Below are 11612 nucleotides of genomic sequence, written 5' to 3' on the forward strand. Positions count from 1 at the left end.
TAGTGCGTCACAACTGGTTTATAAAATAAGTTAGTTGTTAAGTTAATGTTGTACCAAAAATTGTAAAACCAAAGATACCTACTTATAAATTTCTTTTATTATATGAATGTTTACTATAAAAAATATTTAAATAAAAAAGTGCGACTAGCCGTTTTGTATTAAGAGTACCTTTCATTAGCACATGATGGCTCCATTAACTCGTGGTGATCTAAATAATTCCCCAACAATCTTTTAAGCTCAGCATTTTCTTTTCGAAGCTTCAGCACTTCGTCACAAATTGTACGACGATCTAAAATGCAGCAAATAAAAACTGATTTAAAAAAATGCAAAAATTACCTTTTAAAATCTCATGATACTTTCGTAAACCAGCCATAAGTCCATTCCAAACCCTCACCCTGTCTTCTCCAAAGTTCATTTTGAACTTCTCCCAGTACAGTTTGATATCGTTCTCACTCAAATATCGTGAAATTGTGATTCGTTTCTTTTCTAGTCTAGCACCGGTAGTTGGCAGTCTACTCCAACAAAACAAACTTAAAAACTAGTACAGATATTCAAACTGAAAAAAAGTTACCCGACTGTTTGGATATAATAGGAAGCCACAAATTCCCTTAAAGCCCTCAGGACGTAAACGGGACTAATAACCAACGGATGACGATAAGCGCACAAAGAAAAGTCGCAAAACTTGGATACCGATGTTCTTCTTTTACAAGCGATCACTTTAACTTTATCTTTTGTTTTAGTGTCGGTATAGCTACAAAAAAATACAGTAGACTCGTACTAAACGAGTAAAATAGTTTTATTATTATATAAACTTGATTACTATAACTTTAGTTGCACGTCAAGAGAGAAAATTGACGGTGTTGTCAATGTTATAATCAACGAGCTAAATTGAAGTATTGTATGTTTATTAACTGTGATTGCGCTGAATTTCAGGTGGGGACTTACCAATTCAATGTTTTTTGATGGTTGATGGTTGGATAAACTTATTTCTGCTAGTCTTCTTCTGTTTCTTATTCATATTGTTACGATTTTCCCGTGGGTTCACACAAAGTCAATTTAACTCAACAACTAATAAATTTATTTACACTTCAAAACACTCCGTACAATAATTAACACAGCTACTAAAAACACTACTTCAATTCCACAATTACTCCGCTATTTAAACTTTACCGCGTTCCCAAATTCACTACTACTCTACTCTACACTACTCTCGCGGTTGACTCCGCGTCTTTTATATACGCAAACCACGTTCTAGAATGACCGCGAAACGCTTCGCGGGTTGCCTTGACCATTCAAGAATCTTCCAGGTAGCGCTTCCTAACTGTGGCCTACTTTAATACGCGCCCGGCCAGATATTGCGGCGCATCAGTTTCATCCCGAAGCGAGCGCTCGTTAAGAAGTATCGAGCATAGTAGGCCCAGACCGTAACAATATTTAAGATTTCGTGATTCGTTAGTTTTGCAGGTTTCTCTGGATCAGTTCCTGGGAGGTGGACTGCCAGCTGTCCCTCCATCTCTTAGGTGGTCTTCCAGGTGCTCTTTTTTCTATTGGTTTTCCCTCTTCCATTCTTCTCACGTGAGCGTACCAATATCTTTTTCTTTGTCTCCCCCATCTTACGATAGTCTTATAGATCCTGACCTTGCTATCCTTATCTCTATTTTTTTTGTCTCAGCTCCTATTTATGCTAGTAAATAGCAATAAAAATTGTGTGGAGCTAGTATTCGACGGCTTTGGCATAACAGAAACAGCTACGTGGCAGGTTGTTAGAATGTGGTTTGTCCACAAGGGATCATGACGGTAAAATAGGTTTACAATAGACTACAAAATTCGAAAACGCTGTTATTTGTGTGGAGCTAGTATTCGACGGCTTTGGCATAACAGAAACAGCTACGTGGCAGGTTGTTAGAATGTGGTTTGTCCACAAGGGATCATGACGGTAAAATAGGTTTACAATAGACTACAAAATTCGAAAACGCTGTTATTTACGTCAAACTTTGACACTTTGAGACGTATAAGAATCGGGTAAGATACTCTGTAGCAAGAAAACAGACGATAACATTGCGCATTATTGCCAACATATAATTTAAATTTCCGTATCTATGCAATGTTATTGTCCGATAAGTTGGGTTGGTAATAGAATCACCTGAGTTATGACGTGCAACTAAAATTAATATAATCGTACCAATACTGTTTTTGTTTAGTGCAATTTTAACCTATGTCGGAGGTGCAATAATTTTCTTTTTACATTTTTGAATTAAGTTATTTTTTCTGATTACGATGATGTCATATGATGATATGGTTCATATTAACAGTTTAGTAAAAATAACAAAAATTATGTTTTTTTTTATAAAGAGTTTCTTAAAAATAACAGCTCAATTATTCTTTGTTAAGTCAGTTGACACTTGTTTACGTGACATTATTGTCATTTTCAAATCGATTAGAATGTGACACTGTCAAATGACGTCACGGAGTCCGTTCTAACTTTCTAATCGATTTATGTTGTTTTATGGTACTCTTCTGAGACTTTCCTGATTTCCTTGCCGAGATAACTCAAAATAAATGACATTCTACCGTGCTACTCTTCCTCCTCTACGACGCAGCATTATGATAAATCAAATAAAAAGTTTCAGATTTTGGCAACCATCATCAGCTTTTAGGTTTTTGTTTTAGGGGGATTTCTACTTTTTTTTTTGGTACTGCGTATGGTGATACATCAACAATTGTGAAGTTAGGGAGCGTTTATTTCATCATCTGACAGTTTGCCACATGAGCATTCTTTTGCAAATAACAATCACGTGGACTAGTGTCATTTGACCGATCGACGGATTTTTGAGATGTTATTTTCAGGGCGCTCTTTGTAAAAACATAGTTTTCGTTATTATTACGAAATTGCAAGACTGAATTACAACATATTGCGCCCATAAGAAAATTAAAAGTTGATGATGGTAACTAAAAAACGAAACGTTGTCTATCAAATATGATACCTCCACATTGTAGAGGCGGAAATGTAGCAATGTCCAAGTGTCATTTATGTTCAGTTATCTCTCTATAAATTAGCTTCTCTCTATAAATTTTTGTCTTCGAAATCTCCGAATAGACTCAATCTGCAGTTGTCCTACCTTCTATTGCACCTCCGACATGCAATTATACAAACAGAATTGCTAAATATATTTTTGAGAATGTTTTTCATACTATTGGTCCTCGCCAGCAACACCGCAAACATCTTCAATGGTTTCCATATCGGACATCTCCGACACGGTATCCGGTTCCTGGGAAATATTATCCATACTGACCAATTGAGTTACGATTGACGTTAAAATTTCATCGGGCTGTTTTATGGCGTTAATGACGTTGTTCAGTTCTTCTATGTACAAATTTGAACTTTCGCCAATTCCTAGTCAGTAATTAAACATTAAATATTGTAACGATGTTATTAGTGGTTATCAGGGTGTCACAGTAAAATATCATTATATTGTCTTGGTGAACAGTTAGATAGCATAAGCATAATTTTAAAGTAATAAATGGTGAGAATGACCACCTTTCACTATTAGATTTTATGAATACAGAAAGAACTTAAATCTGAAAAACTTGAACTACTGTGGTTTCATCAAAAATCATCAGTCAGCAGAAATTTTTGTAGACCTGCAAAGAGGGTTTTTCAAAAAACTTTGACAATATGTGGATCACTTGTGTGTCAAACTGGGGAAGAAATTAGGTTCTTTTCAACTTGTGTACGCAGGAAAATTGATAGGTTGCAAAACAAGACAATGCGAGTTATTTTATACTGTGATAGATACACTTGATAACATGTTAGAAACTTTGTGGCTAAGGCAAATTGTAATAATAATATAGCCAATATCGCTCTGGACTAAATTATCATATTTTGGTCAGGACCAGATCACTACAAAAGTCATTGTTTTAGCATGGTCTTCGTTTATAATCTACAGGGTGTCTAAAAAGTCTGGAATATTGCAAATATCTCGAAAACTGCTGATTTTATTTTTCTCAAAATTTGCGTCTTGTTAAAGTAAATAACAGCGCATGACGTGAGGGTGAAATGAGGTTCGCAAGTATATAGGGTCAGTCACAAAGTATACCAACTTTCTTAATTCAAACCTAACACACTGTATATTACTTCAGATTTTAAGAGTACTTATAAAGGCCAATTCAACGATATACGATTTTTTTTTTATTCACCAATTTGCTTACACAAGATTGAGTTATTGCAACACGATTTGGGTAACGCTGATTAAACAAATCACATACTTCCTGCTGCGTTCTCTTACGGTCGCCATATCCCACCATACTTAAGATGTCAGTCTTTTCCTTCTCACTCAAAAACACCATTTTAAGTAATAGGAAAATTTGCCAATTAATTTAACATTATATTGACGTTAGCTGTCATTGTTACACCTATCATTGTTATAGGTAGGTACAAAAAAAAAACCAAAAAAAAAAAAAAAAAATCAAAAAAAAAATCGTATATCGTTGAAATGGCCTTTATAAGTACTCTTAAAATCTGAAGTAATATACAGTGTGTTAGGTTTGAATTAAGAAAGTTGGTATACTTTGTGACTGACCCTGTATACTTGCGAACCTCATTTCACCCTCACGTCATGCGCTGTTATTTACTATAACAAGACGCAAATTTTGAGAAAAATAAAATCAGCAGTTTTCGAGATATTTGCAATATTCCAGACTTTTTAGACACCCTGTATACAATTCCTTACCTGAAGATGTAAAGCAAATGAATAGCTTAAAAGTTTGTCTAAGTAGATTTAAAAAATTATATTCTGTGAGAAGTTTTGTTATAACTTTTTTACGACAGTAGCTCACTTTAAGTTGATGTAATTGTAATTAGTTCTTACTAACATTATTGCTTAAAAAAGACTTCAACAAAAATCATAGATAAAGTATGATACTCACTTGAAAAGATCGATGAGACCTGAGATCCGGCCGAACTTTTACTATCAGACTTAAAAGCCTGAACGACCAAAGAGCCCTGACAAACTGGACAATACGTGTAAGGATAAAAATGTTTAAGCAATATGTTGATGTAGGATGCTCCTTGAATTCCTAAAGCCTTAAAAGTTTTATTAATAAAAATCTACCTCTAGAACATAAGAGAGTTTCAGCACTTACTGCAAAAACGTTATCTAATCTGACGATATCCTTTTGATCATCAGTGTACCCTCTCAGTAAATCTTTCAAACGTTTCTCAGCCAAAAATCCGGATTTGTCAGAGATTCTAATTAAAATGTGCTTTAAGAGTTGCATATAGTTGGCATTAGCAGCTTCGTCCAGGGCTTCGACGCAGTCTTGAATGGACGATAAACCTTGACTGCCTGTTGATTTAGTGGAACTCGCTTTTTTATTGTCCAAACTGTACACCTCTAAATAATTAAAAGAAAAGTTGCTGGAAAAATGTTTAAACCAAACAAAACAAAATTAAAACACGTTTTTTAAGCGGCATGAAAAATGTTGAAAAAAAATGGACAAAAGGCAGTTGTCAGGTGTATCAAAAGCTCAACCATTAATAATTATTAAAAGTGTCTTCAAATGAAATAATTCATTCTTATCAAAGGAAAGTGTGAGAATTACGCAGCCTTCTCCAAAACTCTTGATTCACTCAATAAAAATATATTTTGGAAATCAGAATAAAAAATGCAATTAAAGATCGATTCAGAGCAAATAAAATACAGGGTGTTCCCTTTAAATTAATCATCACATGTGTCAACAATCTGGGAAGTGATTGAGACATGTCAATTTTGGCATCAGATTCCGGCGATTCAGGAAAAATATATCAACTTTAATAATTTCAACTATGCTTTCAGATAAAAATTAACGAAGTAACATATTGGCAATCACCCTGTACAGTTCTTACTGACATACTGACCGTGGTCAGAAGGTTTACAAGCCTTTACACGTTGTTACGTTGACAACAATATTAGTTAAAGTATTCGCATTTTAAGGAGTTTTTATTAGTTTCTATTAACATAACTAAATAACATAATGTTTATTCTTCTAAGGTTTAATACTTTCACTTCAGAATAATTTTATTCCAAAGATAATTTCTAGAGAAACAGTAAAATCAGATTGGCCAATTCCGTCATTTCTATAAGAGATCTTAAAAATAATTTTATCTGAAGGTGAAAGTACCGGTCCTTAACTCCTTTAATAATCGAATAATAACAAAGTCCTGAGCTTTAAAGGACCTATAATAATCAAAAAAGAAACGATCCTTAGCTTATTAAAATCTCAAAAACGTTTAAAATAAACTTACCATGCAAAAATTCAGGAGACACATTAGTGATGGCCAGTTTGTAACTCGGCAATGTTCGTTTGTCTGTTATAAAATTCGTTGGAGGTTCCCAATCTAACCCCATCTGTTGTTCGTACAAAACTCTATCAGTGTCTAAAATTTTCTCCAAAACCTCCAACGCTTTGGTTTTGTTCATCTCCCACACCATATGGAACTTTTCATCGTTAACATGGGCAAAATGATCGGCTTTCGCTTCAACCTTCATAATTAATATTAATGCATATGCAACATATTATTTTTACAAACTGACATCCACAATCGATTTGTGTAACTTCCTAATATTGTCCGACAGTTTTTTGATCTTATTACCCATGTTGGTTTCATAGTCAGAAATCTGACGTCTTAGATCGTTAATCACATCTTGCAGCTTGTTCATTCGACGTTTTTGCTGTGATTTTATTATGATATTCTCGTCTTCACGCTTCTTCAATATTTGATAGTTGTAGTCCAACTTTTCACTGTTGAGTAACGCCAAATCTTTTATTTTTTCCAACTCCCTTTGAAGTTCCTCGATATCGTTTTCCAGCTTTATTTTAGTTTCCCTAAAATGTTCCTACGAAATAAAAGTTTAAAGTGAGAAGTTTTGTTATGGGATAGCGAACTTGAAAATCCATTCTCAAAGCTTCCATGCGTCTATTAAACTCTTCCACTTGTTCAAATTTTTTGTTCATATTGGAGACTTCCTGGTTTTCACGTTTTCTAAACAATTCCTCCCATTTTTTGTCTCTGAGCTCTATTAAAACTTCCCGTTCGTGCTGAATTACATTTTCCAGTATGTTCAATTCTTCCCGGTAAGCACGTCTCATGAATGATATCTACGGGAATCAACAAAATGGAAACTAAAGACATGTTAAGTTACTAAAAACCTGTTTTTCAATTCTCTGGGAAAGAGTGTTAATATCCTCCATCTGCTTTTTTTGATCTTTAGTAAATTGACGTTCCGCCTTCCGTAACTCTTCATTTAGCATGGAAATAATTCCATCTTTTTGGCTTATCAACATGTCGCATTTCTCTTTTTGTTCCATTATCGATTCGTTTATTTGGAGGGGATCATTTTGACGTTGAATTGACTGTTAAGTGAGACTATTTTGCTAATATTTTAAGCAAAAATAAAGCCATTTACCGTCCATTTGGAGGCAATCGTATCGAAAAGCTCATTAGCAGATTGAGCTTCTTCGTCCAGTTGTTGAAAAACGTTTTCTTTGTTAATGCCCTCATTTTCTCTACGATCCACTTCTCTTGACTCATTTGCTATTCGAACATTTGTGATATATTCTTCACCTAGCAATACAAAATCACTGTTAAATGAGGGTATTGCACTAGAGAAGATGGAAGAAAGTGTGCCTCTAGTTGTAGAGATAGCCCAGAGAAACAATTTTCTCCAGAAAAAATTTACGGAAAACTGTAAATTATTATAAAGGATTTCAGAATTTCCAATTCTTCCTTCTTTTTATTTGTCAGTTATGTTATGATTAAATGCTTGATTTTTACCACAATCAATGATGATGGACTACGTGAAAAAGCTTGAAAATCAAATCAACGTTGCCAAAGCCAAAACTTTGTCGTTTTCTCCAAAAATAAATTCCTGAGAATTTCTAGTTATACCATCTTTTCTTGTAAAGTGTTAAGATAATTGTTTGTGAATGCATATTTTCCTGTTTTTGCCTGACACGTTTCAAAAATTTAGTGTTGTAATAAATTACCTTCAATGAGAAACTGTTCCAGAAACTCTGCTGACTTTTTAATTTGAATTTTGATTTGATCAGTTTCCTCCACTTCGCATAACTCAGTTTCTGTTCTAAAGCAGCATTTGCTACAAAGGAAAAAGACGTAAAACTAAAATGTTACAAGCAAACGAACAAATAAAAATCTCTGTAAAAATAGTTTCAAAAAAATAATGGTTCATTTAACAGCTTATTTAACTTTGATTTATAAAGTTTCTCTTCTATTTGATTTAATGAAGGTATTTGTAAAGATTTGTCAACACTGTAAACGAAAATATTCAAAAAAGAGCTATTTTTTCCTCCATATAATTGACTCTGTATATTTTTTAGCGTTTCCAAGAAAGCAGATAGCCATAGTATAAAAAAGTGTATAGTATTGATTAAGGTTCCATTTTTGCACTACTCATACAGTCGTTTTAATGATTACTCTGAGTGTCGGACCAGATGTGACGTAATAAGACACTTGTCCTAGATAGTGGTCACAAGATATACAACAGGGTTTTTCATTAGATGGTCATGTGACCACCTGGCAAATGACGTCACAAAGTTTGTTTCCATCCTTGTAATCTTGTGAAAGCAATTAACAAAGCAAAGGTTCTTTCTTCTAAAACTTTTCGTATGCAAAAAAAACAAAGAAAAACTTTATAAGTGACATTTGTCACATTACTGTAATGGATTTTGATGACGTCATTTTATAGTTGGATTTTTACCTTTTGAGAATGACGTCATCTTTTTACATCTTTGTTTATCGCATATCAAACATATGAAATAAACAATTTTAGCAGAAAAGGCACGTTGTTAATTTTGTCGTCCTGTCAAATTAAAAACGTTGACATTTACTGTCACTTTGATTTAAACGAATATCCAAGGTATAAAAATGCTGCGCTACAATAAGAAGGCCCAAATGCTAATTCTAAATGTGCTGCTTTTTTTCGAGTACGAAAAGAAACAGTTTCCAAATGTCAACTGAAACTCTCATGATCACTCATTTTTCAAAGCATTTGTAGGTTAAAATTTGTGATCTAATTCCAGACATGCGTGTTTTTTCACCTGCATGACGTCATTCTCAAGGGTAAAAATTTGACTATAGTTGGTCACAAGTTTTTGAGAACGTCATGTTCAGCAAACTGACACATGTCATTTACAAAAGTTTCCTCTATCTTTCTCTAGATTAAACGATTTGCAATAGTTCTCTCTTCTTATCATTTCATCCTTATGGCTACGGGTAATCTTGAATTTTATATACCGAATAGAGAACATTTAAAAATATTATATTAACCGCTATATAACTGAACATTTTAGATCTAAGGACTGTTCCAAGTTCCAAATGTATATTTACCCTTTTATAGCCTCCAAACGACGCTCAATACGTAGACGTCGTGCGAGTTTACGTTCATTTGGATCTGAAGACGTGACCTGGGGCTCAAGGACTTCATTTACTTCTTCACTTCTTCGAGAAGACATTTTACTAATTCCAGCACGGTAACTAAAGCAAAATTAAGTGATATAGGGACTAATATAGCTGAATTAGAATTAAAAAGGGATTGTTTGATCAATTGAATTTTCCTCAAAAGATACAATAATTAAAAATGTCATTTAGAGACAGTTTGTACACGGTGACGGGTTAAGTATTCTGTTTTATCGATAATAGGTCTGTTCGTACAGGCAATTTCAAACTAGTTTCTAACTAATAATTGGTCAATCGGGAAATGTGCGCTTTTATTGGTTGAATGCACACGTGACATTCACATTTTCTGGCTAATAGTCAATAGCTGGACATGTTTCGCTGATTATTAGATGGGGATTCTTTCTGCGAACAGACCTAATATCTTTTTTGATAGAATATATTTCGATTTATTCCTACACAAACACAACGGCTGACTGCTGCTGCCATCTGCTGCTATGTTACAGAAATTTGAAACTTGAAACGATAAGAGAAAAAGCCGGCAACGTTGCTTTAATTCAATGACGGCCCAATTGACATTAAGCGTCCAAACGTGAATTTGACATCTGACAGCTCTTTTAACTTTCTTCAAAAAAGTTGTAGCCATGGCGGTGAGTGTGTTGAATATTTTTTGAAATAATTCTGTAAACATCTTAAAAACCAAAAATAAAAGTTATTTATAAAATCTAAAATTATGCACAGGATGGTTCAGATATTGTACTTTTAGTGATATTTTTGCGTTAACTTTTTTATTTACACTGCAATAGATGTGTTTTGGTCTCTATGTTGGGGTGCCAAATTACTGTCCAGTTCCAATATCCTCTAAAATTAACAAACTGTGATCTGTGAAATTTTACAATCACAATCAACTAAACTAACTTTATTATTAAAAATTAAAGCATTGTTTTCATTCATAGAGTTAACCTCAAATTTTCAACTTTCAGCCCACTGCTAAAAGTTCCAAGCCAGTCAAAAAAGAAAAGAAGGAAGTAAAAGACAAGTCTAAGAATCTGATGAGAGACTTGCATATCCGCAAATTGTGCCTTAACATTTGCGTGGGAGAAAGTGGTGACAGGCTTACCAGAGCCTCCAAGGTAAGTTTGTTTTTTTAAGTTTAAAGTTAGGTAGTAGCTACAAATTTGGTGTATTTAGGTATTGGAACAACTTACTGGGCAGCAGCCTGTATTCTCAAAGGCCAGATACACTGTAAGGTCCTTTGGTATTCGTCGTAATGAAAAAATTGCTGTGCATTGCACAGTAAGGGGCGCCAAAGCTGAGGAAATCTTGGAAAGGGGCTTGAAAGTACGAGAATACGAATTGAGAAGGGACAATTTCTCAGGTATTTAGTTTTTTCCTGACAAAATGTTGCAGTGTCTTGCATGTTTGTGTGTTTTAGCATCTGGAAACTTTGGTTTTGGTATCCAAGAACACATTGATTTGGGTATCAAGTATGACCCAAGCATAGGTATCTATGGATTGGACTTCTATGTTGTGTTGGGTCGACCTGGGTTTAATGTAGCTCATAGGAGAAGGAAGCAAGGCAAAGTTGGTTTTTCTCATCGGCTAACCAAAGAGGATGCTATGAAGTGGTTCCAACAGAAATATGATGGTATCATTCTGGCTAGCAAAGCTAAGTAAGCCAGTTTGTTTTAACTAATAAATTTTGATAAGGAAGAAACATTAGTTTTTGTGTACTTTTGTCTAAAAGTTTTTCTTAATAAAGTACCTACCCAAGGCCGATAAACAGTAAAGGATTGCTTAATCCCATATGCGTGCCGGTAAGGTAAAGTAACATTCAATGTGACAAGAAAATTTACCAATTTTACCAGTAAATTTATGGGTCTAATTGAAATTTGCTTGAAAAATATCATTTTCCTGTCCTGACTGTCATTAATTTGAAAAGTCATAAATCTGAATCACTATACTTTTCATGCACCCCCTGTATAGTAGCTCCAGGGATGAGTTTAGCAGTTCTTTACGAAAATATCTGCTTTCTTTCAAATTTTTTGAGTTAGTTGGGAAAAACTGGTTTGGTGCAACAAATTTTCAAATTCTGGTTTAAAATTTGAACAGCTTGCAATTCGGCTATTTTTTGGGAGTTCAGTGAAGTTGAATCGCTTAA

The 11612-nt window shown here is 34.1% G+C and overlaps 2 protein-coding genes across 2 annotated transcripts; one reads left to right on the forward strand and one right to left on the reverse strand.

Moving 5' to 3' along the window:
- Positions 1-79: 79 nt before the first annotated feature.
- LOC145740494 (dynein regulatory complex protein 1) lies at positions 80-9656 on the reverse strand. Its single transcript, XM_081996100.1, has 13 exons — positions 9386-9656; positions 8026-8135; positions 7446-7603; positions 7189-7392; positions 6925-7137; positions 6573-6875; positions 6284-6521; positions 5143-5393; positions 4927-5083; positions 3193-3394; positions 572-751; positions 337-512; positions 80-289 (listed from the first exon to the last, which is right to left on the reverse strand). The coding sequence occupies exons 1-13, from the start codon at positions 9508-9510 to the stop codon at positions 159-161; spliced, it is 2448 nt and encodes an 815-aa protein (XP_081852226.1). The 5' UTR covers positions 9511-9656; the 3' UTR covers positions 80-158.
- A 299-nt stretch (positions 9657-9955) lies between these two features.
- Positions 9956-11168, forward strand: RpL11 (ribosomal protein L11). Its single transcript, XM_081996106.1, has 4 exons — positions 9956-10101; positions 10435-10584; positions 10643-10829; positions 10887-11168. Exons 1-4 carry the CDS (start codon positions 10096-10098, stop codon positions 11126-11128), a joined length of 585 nt encoding a protein of 194 aa, XP_081852232.1. The 5' UTR covers positions 9956-10095; the 3' UTR covers positions 11129-11168.
- Positions 11169-11612: the final 444 nt, after the last annotated feature.

This window comes from Ips typographus, linkage group LG1 (assembly GCF_016097725.1).
Source record: "Ips typographus isolate SLU linkage group LG1, UJ_Ityp_2.0, whole genome shotgun sequence".
Taxonomy (NCBI): domain Eukaryota; kingdom Metazoa; phylum Arthropoda; class Insecta; order Coleoptera; family Curculionidae; genus Ips; species Ips typographus.